This window comes from Cydia pomonella, unplaced genomic scaffold (assembly GCF_033807575.1).
Source record: "Cydia pomonella isolate Wapato2018A unplaced genomic scaffold, ilCydPomo1 PGA_scaffold_163, whole genome shotgun sequence".
Taxonomy (NCBI): domain Eukaryota; kingdom Metazoa; phylum Arthropoda; class Insecta; order Lepidoptera; family Tortricidae; genus Cydia; species Cydia pomonella.
The window spans coordinates 1,925-16,025 of NW_026907805.1; the positions used below are offsets into that span (position 1 = coordinate 1,925).

The 14,101-nt window shown below is 39.2% G+C and overlaps 1 protein-coding gene across 3 annotated transcripts in view; it reads right to left on the bottom strand.

Moving 5' to 3' along the window:
- Positions 1-272: 272 nt before the first annotated feature.
- The window catches only part of LOC133533425 (zinc finger CCCH domain-containing protein 18-like), a 65,263-nt gene continuing 51,434 nt past the window's right edge, over positions 273-14,101 (bottom strand). For 2 of the 3 annotated variants that reach the window (XM_061872405.1, XM_061872403.1), the window contains 6 exons: positions 12,318-12,506; positions 11,598-11,706; positions 9,668-10,124; positions 7,497-7,613; positions 5,555-5,626; positions 273-371 (listed from right to left, as the gene is read on the bottom strand). In XM_061872405.1, coding sequence (XP_061728389.1) covers positions 9,671-10,124; positions 11,598-11,706; positions 12,318-12,506 — 752 coding nt within the window. In that variant the 3' untranslated portion in view covers positions 273-371; positions 5,555-5,626; positions 7,497-7,613; positions 9,668-9,670. The remainder of the gene's footprint in view (positions 372-5,554; positions 5,627-7,496; positions 7,614-9,667; positions 10,125-11,597; positions 11,707-12,317; positions 12,507-14,101) is intronic. The other variant, XM_061872404.1, reaches the window with a different exon arrangement.

Genomic DNA, 14,101 nt, shown 5'->3' on the forward strand with positions numbered 1-14,101 from the left:
ACAGGTAACATCTATCTGGACTAACTAACTGAAGTGGATCTATGGATCCACTCCAGTTTGAGCTTGTTCTGCGGCGGCGGGGCGACCTTGGCGGGATCGAACCGGTCGAGCTCCGAAGATCCGTACAGCACCACGTGTCTCCCGCGCAGGTACATGCGCATGGAGCCATCTGCCTCGTTGTACTGGCAGGTGTGAGCAGATCTCACCTGTATCCGTAGATCCACTCCAGCTTGAGCTTGTTCTGCGGTGGCGGGGCGACCTTGGCAGGGTCGAAACCGTCCAGGTCTGAGGGTCCGTACAGCACCACGGGTCTCCCGCGAAGGTACATGCGCATGGAGCCATCTTCCTCATTGTACTGGCAGGTGTGCGTGCTGGAATTATAATATTATGGTAAAAGGGAACTCTAAATTGGGACCCACGGGCCGGGACTCGGGGGGCTGACAATTCAGCATACGAAAAGGAAGTTACGCAACAGCCTGGCCGTGGCCATAAAGTAAAAAAAAAAAGATTACAAGTTACGTAGTCAACTTTATTGTGAAGGCATCAGACATGAGCTTCAAAGACTACATTCAAAACCTTGTCTTGGACATTAAAACCCATCATTTTAGCATTTATAAGGTAGCTTTGTGAGGAGGACTTGAAACCCGATTAGTATGTGAATGATATGAATATTTTTTGTCAGGTTTTTGCTCATACCTCCCGCCTACATATATGAACGGTTATATTTTTGATTTGCAACAGGGTCACAAAGTTCGCAAAAAACCTGTGCCTACACTAAATTGCAATTAGGTAACCGACCTCGGAAAATGTGTAAAGTGATAAGGTGAATTCAGGTAATTTCGTATGAGAAAAACACCCAAAATTCCATCATAATATGAGCCCCTTTTCAGAATTATCCGACGGTTTTCGACATTCGGAATCATCCGGATACACCATACGTAGTTTTATTAAGTAGTGATAATATGACGGTAGAAAACAAATTGAATAATAGACCGCTGACATGCGGGCCAGTACATAAAGTACCTACTAAAACAATGACTCATTTATATGTATTTACATGCAAATTAGCAGTTCATTATCATAATGAGAGTATTATCTTCAATAGAGCGCAAATTTGGTTTGCTTTTCATCAGGAATACCATTCTTCTCTTCTTATCAGTTTAGAAATATGCAATGACTCATGCCGTTTATATATACTAAATATTAAGGTAAGTAGCATAAACTGAGTACGGAAAAAAATGTCATTAGTACATCAAGGTAATGCCTGGCGCATTATAGTATTACATCATCCGTAAGTATGCTTGGCGACGGCATTATGCATGAGGCCAGCCGTTTTTAGTGTTTTTACCTGGATTTGATACCTACTAAATTACAGCAGATTAACCGAAGCACAGACAGAGATCGCCAGAAAAATACTCACCTGTCATTTGACATGTTAATATGTGCCATAAAAATCAGAGAAAAATAAAAAAACGCAGTGTTTTTTAAACTACCCTCAAATATTAAAGCGCTTATTTAAAATATCTGTTAACAACAATATTTGATATATTCACAGCAGTTAATGGCAGTTAGTAAAGAAAATAAATAAAAAAAACGTTAAAATAATGTTAGTAAAAACACATGAAGTTATTTGCTAAGAAATCATGCTGATTAGTGACAACTGCATACGTCCATGCCTTTTAAATCCAGTTTTAAACTTCGACAAAACACCAAAAAACCCAAGCAACTTACATCGGGGTGAACGACATCTCGCCTTAAAATGGAGTTAACAATGCACTGAGATCCCAAAAAAGTACCGCTCGCTACCGAGTCCTTACCAACTTAAAGCACCGAACTAAAATGAAAATAAAGTATCGTGTTACAAAGCTTTTATATGTAATAGCAGGCCATAATAGATCATTACAACGGAACTATTATCTATATCAGATAAGAGGAAACAATACGCAGGTAATAGTAATAAAATAACAGTCGAAAAATAACATTAAAACTAGGCAAATTACCTTTCATCCATGGCGCACACAAATTATTATTTTTTAATCCGAAAACGCGCGGATGACACGGCAAACTTTTTTATTGCAAAACGAGTTGCGGCCCAGATTGTGGTCAAACAGCCGGCGTCCGAGAAAAACGGCAACAGACTGACGTGTAATCGCGGAAAGGCGCTCCTCTTACATAAATAGCGTACAAATTAAACCCTACCTCATACATTGCCGCTTTTGTTGGATCTTTCATTGTATGCTCACAATTGAAGCATTAATGTATGTGCTACAAACGGAGTAATCACTTACAAATTGCTTTGGTTGCTGAGGTATTTGAGAATAGCCTGACTTCATGCACATCTTGTATTTATGTCGATATGACTTAATAAGCCGGCGTTTATTCGCGGCAACTTCGCGTTGAGATGACCGTGAACTGTAAAGTAGGTCGTGTATTCAAAAATAAGGTGGTCTTCACATTGCATGCCGATCCGCACGCCGCTCCGGTGTGCGAGCGGGACATCGCTATATATGTGTGTGTCGTAGTCTTGCTCACGCACCGAGGGAGCGTGCGGTCCGCATCGGTGTGATATACGCGTAATAACAATTTATTGCCTTTAGTTCTTGTTCAAACAATGAGATTTGTAATAAATTCGTGGAATCGGATATTACTTTTATGCTGGCTCGTCTGAGCGGTTAATTGGCCTGCTGGCGCGGAACGTTTAAAAAACCAGGGGGCCTAGCCCCGATGTTATGAAACGTCACGTGACCATTTGCTTCACCATCAGAAAATTCATTAATGTTTCGATTGAAGTTTTCTTCTGACAACTGCAGTTGAAATGAGACTTCTTTCTATTACAGGTTATAGGACTTATAGGTACCTATTAATTTTAATAAAACTTATGATTAAGTACTTATTGTTACAGTAAACTAATTAGAGTCCCTTTGGGCTAACTTTGCACCGATATAAATATAACAAATTACTCGTCTGGCTGAATGAGCCAGGAGCGCGAAGCCATTAATTTAAAAAAAAATCAAAGTGAGGGAGTGTGTGTTGGAAATCGATTAGTTCAATGAGAGGGAGAGAAATGTCATATGTATTTTATGCAATGGTATGGAATAACAGCCTGCACGCGCAAATGTTAAGGCTTCTACAGACGTCGCAACAAATCGCATGCGATTTTACCTAGACAATTGAATTCAATCAACCATCTAAATGCCGCAATGTATTGCAAATCGCTTGCGATTATCAGTGACGTTTGGTGAGGCCATTACTTCGAGCAGCAGAACCAGGCTGTAGGGTAATTTCCACTTGACTTCTCATTCAGTACGAAGTGAGTCAAGAGTAATTCCCTTGTTATTGTCGGCGTGATATCATTCTGCATTCACCTATTTGTTGAGGTCATATGACGTTGGCCACAATGTCTACTCGGTTTATACCTATTCAAGTCTAGTATTCATTCACAAAATTGTCACTGTGTAACGACACCGATGTTTGACAGCGGAAGGTCAAACGACAGATGCCGGAATTTTCATGGCATTTTTGACTTCTCATTTATCGACTTCCGATATACATATATCGATACAATATAGAACACATATTAAAGAAGATTAAAAGTAGAGGCGGTCTTATCGTTAAAGAGCGATCTCCTTCATATAACTTCTGAATAGATGAAAATGTGAAATAGAGATGTGCAATGAAAGCAGTAAAATGTTAATATAATTTCATAATCAGTTAAGTTCAGTGTCTTTTCAATTTCATGTTCAAAGTCTGTTTTAGTGCTAACAAGTGTTCTAGTAGGGAGGTTTTCTATAAAAGATATCTGTTTTTAAATTACTTCTTGGACAGTTCAATATTCATTTTCATGTCAAAACATAACGCTTTCCCTCGGCGTATATATATATATCGATATAAATTCGGTGAAGTCGATAAATGAGAAGTCACTATGAAAATTCAAAAATGCCACGAAAATGTCGGCCTCTGCTAATGAGACAGGAAGAAAGCGCACTTTACTTACCCTAAACGAGATTTATAAATTTTATAATGTATAATTATGTTATGTACCATCAGAAAAAAATAATACGACTATAAATTGAGACTCGCTTACGATTATTCTTGGCGATTGTCTAGTTTGTAGACTCCAATTTAAATAATAGAGTTAGACCACGCTAAGTTGGCAGCGATTTTGCTAGCCCAAAATGTGCAAGTGTTATTTAAAACGTCAAACTTCTATGAAATGATGACCGTTTAAATAACACTTGCACAGTGTGGGCTATCCAAATCGCTGCCAACTTAGCTTGGTCTAACTGTAGTAGTTTTAGTAAATGAGGCAGGTACATGACTGGAAACTTCCAGTTTTCTTCATGACTAGATTTAGTAATTATCACTATCAGTACGTTAAAGGACATACAACCAAAAAAGGAAAACTGGGACAGTATGAGATACTTGTCGCATATTACGTGACAAGCGTTTTAATAACGCGTTTCGCATTTGGCGTACGCGCGGGTACGTGAAATATGAAGAATTGTGCAATTTTAAACGGAATGTACTTTTCGAACGAGCGAGCGAAGCGTTCATACATTCAACTTGGAACACACGGTTGGCTAGGGGCGCGTCCCGGTATTTCGATGTTTTTAACTGAGCTATCAAAAGATTGTGACGCAATAACTTTAGTATTTTTTTTTTTCCACACATACAATTATCATTACAGGCTGAACCCAATGCGATAATGTAGCAACAAATTAAATATACAAACAAACAACTAAATTTTTAACCTACATACTAACTATTCAATATAACAAAGAGTTAATACAGCTACTTTTGTGAATTCACTCATCGTACATGAAAATTTGTTCTTATTTAAACTGGGTAAACGTATTTTTGATGGCAGTATATTTAATTCATTAAATTATGAGCAGGCTCGATCAAGGGGTTGTGAAGCTACAAGGCCAAAAAGCTATTTGTGAGAGGTCTTGCCATTCTGGTCATGTTGTTTGCGAGAAAGTATTATGGTCGAGTTGGTATCAAATGAAAGGGCTCGCGGTTTACACATTTATAATATTGTTTTTAAATATACCCTTTTGAAATAATTATCAAGATAAAAATGAAATAAACATAATATAGGTATTTGGAACTTGACAAGAAAGATTACGATTAGGTGACTTAAATCTAAGATCAGTTACGGGCTCTACACAGCTTGCAATAAATCGCACGCGGCGCGGCGTTTTGATCTATCTTTTAAGCGAACCGAGAGTTCTCAGTTCGGGCAAACTACTAGTTATATATATTTTTTGTTAAAATGCATGTCTGATACTAGCAGTGAAATAAACGCAAAAATATTTTCCGTTGCTAATTGGGATGGGATTATTTTTTGGGATAAAAACTATCCTATTTTCTTCCCCGGGGCTCCAACTATCTCAATTCCATATTTCATCTAAACCAAAGCCATCATGAATCCAAACACCAATATAAACCCAACACCTTAAAAGCTGTTACATGGTAAACGCTTGAAAACACCGCCACCAATAAACCCTTGCACATCCAACACCCAGTCCAAGTAGATCTGGTGCAAACTTACCCGTGTTTGAGAATCGGCCCGTTCTGCGGCGACTTAGAATACAAGTTTAACAAAGACTTTGTGGTTGTAAATCTAGAGGGAACGAACAGAACATTAGAACATGGACAACACTAAACAAAACAAAAAAAGATTAGCTACTCGTATAGCCAAACAAACTAAGTCTTTCTATAGCTACATACAGAATATACAGCGAGTATTTTTAACCTCATAATAAACGACGAATGACGACTTTTGTTTTTCCTTCAAAAATAATTTAGCACGCAACGTATCATAACTTTGTTTTCCTTCAAAACTCGCACTTACTGACGCACAAGTGAAGACTATAAACAAAATACATTGCTGCTTGAAGAAAAACAATGTTGCATTCTGTTAGTTCAAAAAATATTTTAAAATCGTTTCACATCACTGAAATATTTGTCTCATTCCTGTTTGCAGTTGTATTAAAAATACCGCTGTATACCCTTTAGTGCCTTCCTTAAATGCATTACATGCACTACTAATACTAGCTTTGATAAAGATTCAAGTCTCTGGATTGCTCACTTTTATTTATTTAATTCAGGCATCAAGAACCACATTACTTTTAAGACTCGATTCAAAGTGAGTCAACAATTTGAAGCTTAATTTTTCTTCAATTATAAGACTTAAGTTTTTACCAACTTCCATTTTATCTATGATACAATTTTCTGTTACATTGCACCGAGAAAAAATATCGATTAATCGTTCATCGACTAATTGGTAAAATCGATCAACGACCGATCGATTGGTGACTCCTAAACTCTTCTTGACTACTTTTAGCATAGCCAACGACTTCAAACAGTAAAGAAACACGCCACTCATCAGAGGCAGAATTTAAATCAACTAAATTTGTTCAACAATATTTAATATCAGAACTATGACACTACAAATCCGTTTTCAAATAATGAATAGAATTAGGAATTACTATGCGGAAATCCATATTAATTAAAACAAAAAGTAAGAAGTATTACTTTGCTAATTCACGAAAACATAACGTGCTAGTCAATCAGTGCTAGCCAGTTGTACTCACTTGCGTATTTTTACATGCTTTCGGTGGTGGGTTAATATATTTATTTTTGCGGTGGGAGGGTGGGAACATTACTTGCATGTAAAAATACGCAAGTAAGTATACCGGGTTAGCACTGATTTGCTAGCACGTTATCTGTTCGCGGATTAGCAAAGTAATATTTTTTGTTTTAACTACAAATCCGACCCAAAAGTTAATCATGATTTTTGTCAAGTTTACTTAGATGAACGGCGTGATTTCTACATTACTAACTAATTTACAAATGTATCAAATGAACTTGGAACTTGCTTTGCAAACTGTGTACGATTGACAAGTCATGCATGGATGCGACAAACCATAAAAAACATGTGGTATCTATATTTAAAACATCATCATAACATGACAGCAAAAAAAGTAATACTCATCATAATGGTGCATCAAATTTACACTTTTGTCCAGTTTACCATGTCCACACAGCTGCAAGTTTTGAGGCTCGCTATACCCAGCTACATCACACCTGCCTTTCCATCATACCAATCATCGAGATCAGTCGATCTTGGACCAATTATGGATATAACTAGAATATCTACTGTCGATTAACAACCAAAACTTATAGCCACAAGTAATTATACTCTGGCAAACCCACTTTGTCAGTAGATAAAGGCGTGAAATTTAAATTTTCTATGGGAGGACAACCCTCGCACCTAAATTTTTTTGGCGCCTTTTTCTACTTACGGAATTCGGCATGCCAAACTATATAACGTAGTTACTGCCAGAACACATACAAATATTTGTTAATAAATTTTGGTTGCTGATTGGGTTCGCAAGACCCACCTGATGGTACATACATGTATGTCCCTGTCACCATTGCCTCTCAGGGTTGCCATAGAGTTTAGGTTGCCGATTGGCGTCTAGACCCACCTGATGTTGGGAATGAGTCCCTGCGCGTTGAAGTCTCCGGTGGAGCTCCAGCGCTTGGTGAGATTGTTCCCTCCGGGGCTCTGGCTCTGATTGCTGGACGTGGAGTTGTTGCGTGATCTAGAGTGGAACATCTACGTTTATAGCGATAGCGTTTAGGTACGTATACAATGCGGTAAATGCGGGAGAAATCAACCCAATACTTTAATTTTGCACAAACGGAGGAAGCTAGAGTCCTAACCTAACCTTGCAAAGACTTGGACAGAATAAAATGGGGGCGTGTCATTATAAACGCCATAGAAATTTTACTTTAATGATGACATTGCCACATTTTGTCATTGCAAATGCCATGCAGTTAGTTTGGTTCTCTATCTCGGCTGTCTTTTTTATATAAAAAACGTTCATATTTGTCAATTGCAAATACATGCTACATATGTCGTATTCAAATAAAGAGAAGTACAAGAATCGTCGCAGATTCTTAGATTGGTAGAAGTATTAAGAAAGGTGAATTAGGCTGATTTCTCAAATATTATAAGAAAACGAGCATCAAAAAGAAATGTAGAATAGCGTAAAGCTTAGCTTAGATTGAACATAAATAGGTCTAAGAAAAAAATGATAACAAAAGTAAGTAACGTATAGAAGTAACACTAAACAGAAGACACAAATAAGAAAGATCAAAAGCGAAATAGAAACATTAATTCTTATAAGTTGTGTACAATCTGAAGGAACAAACCTTTACCGAACAAGATAGGAAACAGCATCAGGAGACCATACATTATGGACGCTGAAAATCAACTAACAATCGAGAAAAAGTAAACATTTAACACTTACCTAATACACTTCAAAAATATAGTGTCGTAGGATTTAATTTTTCCAAGTTGCAACAGAAACAAGTGAAATAATCACTATTAAGAATTGTGTCTTTGCAGTATATTAATTTGTTTCAATCTAAAATTTAAATTCACATTATATTTTTATAATATGTATGCTAGCTTTAAGGTATTTATCTATAGGCCACTATGTGCCTGAAAAAAAAGGATTTTTCATTTTATTAAATTATGAGTAAGCCCGTCTTAAGAATTCCTGGATATATAAAATAAATATGTTTAAATAATATTTTTATTTTTCAGCATCTGTCGAGAAACTAATTGTTTGTACCGCGAACTACGTTAATGTTTGTACCTACATATATAATATGTATACCTATGACTCAACCGGTCTTTGCGATGATGTTACGTACAGGCGAAAACAAAACTGACACAATGATTGTTGTTTTAGATAAGTTCCAAAACAATGCAATGACTGCACTGTATTTACGTGTGATAACCATCTGGGGCGAATTGAGTATTACCACATGAATAATTCTAAGATTTCACATTCTTCTCCGAAACTGTATGATATATTCATGGGAGAGTTTATATACCAAACGGTTTTCGGAGCACTCAACAACGGCGAAGCCCGTTACAACACATTGTGTGCCATATGATTATGTACTAAAGCGAACGGAACGAACTCAAGTCGCAAGGTAATGCGTCGTTTACAGCAGGCCTTACTGTAAATGTCATCATTAAAAAAAAAATAGAAAACAAATAGCCTTTTATAAATATATCTAAAGTAAATGAACTAAAAATAGGCCTAAAGTTTCCTACGTTACTAAGAAAACTATTACATAGAAATGAAAATTACGCAATTATAAATTACCGGTTTAGTTGTGTGCTACATGCAAGTAAGGTAAGAAAACATACAAAACTATGAAAAATATGACTGGAACCAAATTGATCAATTTCTAGAAAACAAATTTTGCCGAACTTTGTTCTTGAACACGGGCAAACTATGAGCAGGATATTACCCCTAAAACACTTATAAAATAGATTGAGAGTTCTACGAGCCTACAAGGGCCCGTGTCCGAGTTGTATAGACGTCGTCGGGGGGCGGAGGATCAAGCGTTTCTGATCCCCCCTCCATTGCGAGGGTGCCCTGGCGATAAGCCGGGGCTGCCGGAGGACGCCGTGGTGGAATGTCATCGATACCAGTGCGCCCTCACGAACGGGAAAGAGGGTGAAACGCCGGAATGGGTTTAGTGGGTAAGACCAAATTTTCAAAAAAAAGTAAGGCAAGCCCGTGATGCGAGGGCGCTAGTGTGGGGGTGTATACCATGAGCCATGTACACATACAGGCTAGCCTGCGACCTGTGCGGCGCGGGGGTGGCGCGCGGCGAGGGCGATGGCGCCGGCGACAGCGAGGACGAAGAGGCCGGCGAGTCCGACTGCAGCGAGCCTGTGGACTGGTGCTGGGGCCGCTAGTGTGGGGGTGTATAACATGAGACATGTACACATACAGGCTAGCCTGCGACCTGTGCGGCGCGGGGGTGGCGCGCGGCGAGGGCGATGGCGCCGGCGACAGCGACGACGAAGAGGCCGGCGAGTCCGACTGCAGCGAGCCTGTGGACTGGTGCTGGGGCCGCTAGTGTGGGGGTGTATAACATGAGACAAGTACACATACAGGCTAGCCTGCGACCTGTGCGGCGCGGGGGTGGCGCGCGGCGAGGGCGATGGCGCCGGCGACAGCGACGACGAAGAGGCCGGCGAGTCCGACTGCAGCGAGCCTGTGGACTGGTGCTGAGGGCCGCGTCTGAAAAATAAAAATCTACAGTTAATTGGGAAGGCTAATGTCAAAATATTTTATCACATATTTGTATTTATATAGAAATGCCAAATGCCTTGCATCTGAGGTCTCCAAATTCTTGACGTTAAAGCCACGACTGGGCAGCTCCTTTTCGTGCGCCAAATTCGGCCCGTAAGACGTAGTGTGGAGAACCCTGTCTTAGTCTTCCATAAAAAGGAACCATCTACGAAAATGCCATCTACAATTAGCTTTGACTGCCTTTCAATAACTAATTCAAGACGACACTCTTAAGAATTCCCTACATGACGTATTCTCATTTTGGAGCAATTTGGAACGAAACATTAAAGCACTTTAGCAGAGTTAGAATAAGACTATTTCCCATCAGACTAATGCAAAATAGCTTGTAGGAAGAAAATTTTAAAATGCAATTTTGCAGTCATTCCCTATTACGCCACACTGAAAATGCAGCTCAATCGATGTTCAGTGTCACTTATTTACTCTGAGAGATTTCCGAATATGCAATATTACTTACGTAACTAAGGAGAATCCTGGGTGGCCCGAAGTGTCCGAACGTCTTTACTGGACGTGATTTATTACTACTAACCATTAAGTCCATGATAGTCCATCAACCACTTCATTAACGTTGCCAAACTATAGCAGCACCCTCAATTGACCACTGGTAGACCTTAATGTCTTAGCCATAAGGTTTACGAATTGTCAGTTAACGAGTTAGTGTGGACGATATAATGAAGAAATCAGTGATTGATTTAACTTGCCGTGAAACAAATTAATGAACCGACTTGAAACTTACGGAGAAAGACATATTTGTATTCAAATGTAACTGCTATTAAGACTTTTTGATTATGGGAGTGTTGTAAAGTAGCTAATGGATAGGAACGTCGAGTAATGGATATTTTCGAGCACGATTTGTAAGAGCTGTTAATGATCGTAGATTTCGATTACTTTGAACAAGGTGGATATATGCAAGAAATGTTTGAAGTAACCAACCACCATATAGGTTTCTTTAAACAGGTTAGCGTTAAGAATGTGCTTACGTGCTTGTTAATTATGTGTTAATGTGTAAATTTGAGTTCGTGTAAGATAACTCTGAGGATACTTTGCAGCGACGTAGTGAGGAAGTGTGAATATAAACGACACATTTTCATTCAAATATTCATAACAGGCAATGTGTCATAATATTTTTTAATTGAAAAAACGGTCCATACGTCTAACGCTTATAGGTACGAGGTACGACACATACGACTTAAATTTGTACGACCATTTAGCAGTCTCTCTGTAGCTGGGTTGCCGTAGCCTTAGTTCTCTCGTTGGAGTGCCTGATGACGGATGCTTATGCTCACCTTTGTGGGAGTGAGGAGGCTGTGGAATCGTAGCTGGACGTCCATTTAGCAGTCTCTCTGTAGCTGGGTTGCCGTAGCCTTAGCTCTCTAGTTAGAGTGACTGATGACGGATGCTCACCTTTGTGGGAGTGAGGAGGCGGTAGAGCCATAGCTGGACGTTCGTTTGGCAGTCTCTCTATAGCTGGGTTGCCGTAACCTTAACTCTCTCGTAGGAGTACCTGATGACCCTGAAATTAAAAAAAAGTTGTTCATCACTTGATAAGGTTTTGTAAAAAGGTACAGTTTCTGAACGAGATGTACTATAAATTGCATGTGATATGCAATGAAAATAACTTAGGCACATTATACAGTTTCCCAAGCATAGTTCAGTTAGAGAAACTAATATGTAGGACATTGTCTAACGAACCAGACTATCGTATAAGACTGTTTCTTATTAAACGACGATACTGGCGCTCATCCATCCAACGTGTTGTATTTTTGGAAAGTACAAGCTAAAGAAGACAGGACTTACAATTTCTCAAAGGTGTTGACACGCTGGTATTATTTCTTGCGTTGAGTCTCCGTAAAGCATCAGCTGGGGTTAACGGAAGATAGCAGTACAGCATGCTGTCTTTACAACGACATAAGACTAATTCTTACCTGTGTACCTCCCATTTCTCTGTGGGATTGTTTTTCCTTCTAAAGCGTTTTGTGTCCGTAAATCAACCGCTAGTGTAGACCGAAGATATAGTAATTCCTCAGCCTCGGGCGCAGCGGACGTCCAAATCAGTTACACGAAGACATCAGCTCCTGGCCTTTTATCATTAATCTAGAAGATGTTTCTAAACCCGATTCTCACCTGTGTAACCCCCATTTCTCTGAGGAGTCGAAGATGCTGGCGCTCTTCCTTCTAAAGCGTTGAGCCTTCGTAGGGCATCAGCTAGGGTGGACCGAAGACATAGTAGTTCTTCAGCTTGCCGGGCGCAGCGGACTTCCAGCTCTGCCACGCGAGCTGCCAGCCCGGCGCCCTCGCCTTCTAGCATTTCATCTGAAATAGACAAAGAGCTCGCGTTAAAAATGGTAAAATCGAGCGTCTTGGTTCCTGAATATCATAAGACATAATGTTTTGAGTCCGTCTAAGCTAACTTGGCAAACAACAGACTGCGGAATAGCGAAAATAAGCGAAAAATCTCTATGAAAATATGACGTTTTAAGTAGCCGCACACTATTTAGCTGCCATACCGGTGCGAGTCAGATTAGACGGAATCTAGTTGACAAAATTAGCTGTATTTTTGCATTGATATTGACTTATTTTTTTAGAAGAACAGACGCAGGTAGTGATTACCGATATATACTTATCAGTTATTACTACCAACACCTATACCAACAGATGTTTCACGAGAATGTAATAATCTCAACTAAAATAATACAAGCCAGCAGTAGTAAGGCTTTAACGACAAAAGATGTGCCGAAAAGAAGTCCTTTATGGCTCAAAAACATTTAAAATCACAATAAAAATAAAAGACAATTAAAATCTATAACCCCAGTAAACCTGCCAAGTATTTAAAGACTGCATCCCAATTAAGCACGCGACCACCTTGCGAGCCCCATATAGGGATGCGATGTTTTGCTCAAAGGCCGACCGACCGGTTCCACGACCTTTTCCAGATCTGCATCGCCATCAGAAACGAGCATTCGCTTCAAAACCATTGTAAATGGTCTGCAGATCCGTAGCAAACATACGAATATCAAAAACTCCTCGGGATGATCGTTCTGCAAGTGATAGTACCCACACAATCAAAACGTAATGATTGCGAAATCGCTTTCAGGTCAACAGTGCTCAGTTGTTGACCAAGTGACTATTGTTGTCGGAACAATAGTGGAATTGGCGACATGTGCAAAACGGCGGTATAGTTATAGACAATGGCTACGTAACGAGGGCGGAATGCAACAAGGCCGGTGCAGTTGCTAAACTGAAACCTGTATAAAACGAGATGTCGATGTCATTGGGAAGAATTAGTCATAGACCTATACAAGTACCTACACAGACACACGCTATGCAGGATCTTTGAACTTTGAACAAAATTAGATACATAAGAATGCATATGTATTGACGATACAAGTGCAGAAAATAGGAAAATCGCAACGAGTGGTGATAATTTAAAATACGACCGAAGTTGCGAATTACCTATTCGCACGTGTATCGTACAACGTTTTACATTTTACACTATATAAGGCTCTTTAAAGTTTCTTAATATGCATGGAAAGTGCTCATTCCCGCACGCGTGCGGAAAGGAGCACCATATGGACTGTAAAATAAATTATCTCTAATAAAATATTGCTTCAATAAACATTTAAAAGATGTCATATTTGGACAAAATCGCTATTTTAGAACTTGTCAAAATTAACTTGATAACTACTAAGTAATCAATCTTGCCAGCAGAATGTCTTCGATAATGTCAACTTTGAACATTTAAGTAACATTAACGATATAAATGACATATCATGGAAACATCATCATTCAAGTTGTCAAGGCTAATTAACAAAAGAAACATAATTAACATTTTCTATCTGTCGGAAAGTGCAAGTGACTGCATTTTAACAGGGAAGTAGTTTACATCCGCGTCCGTCCGCGAAGGCTGC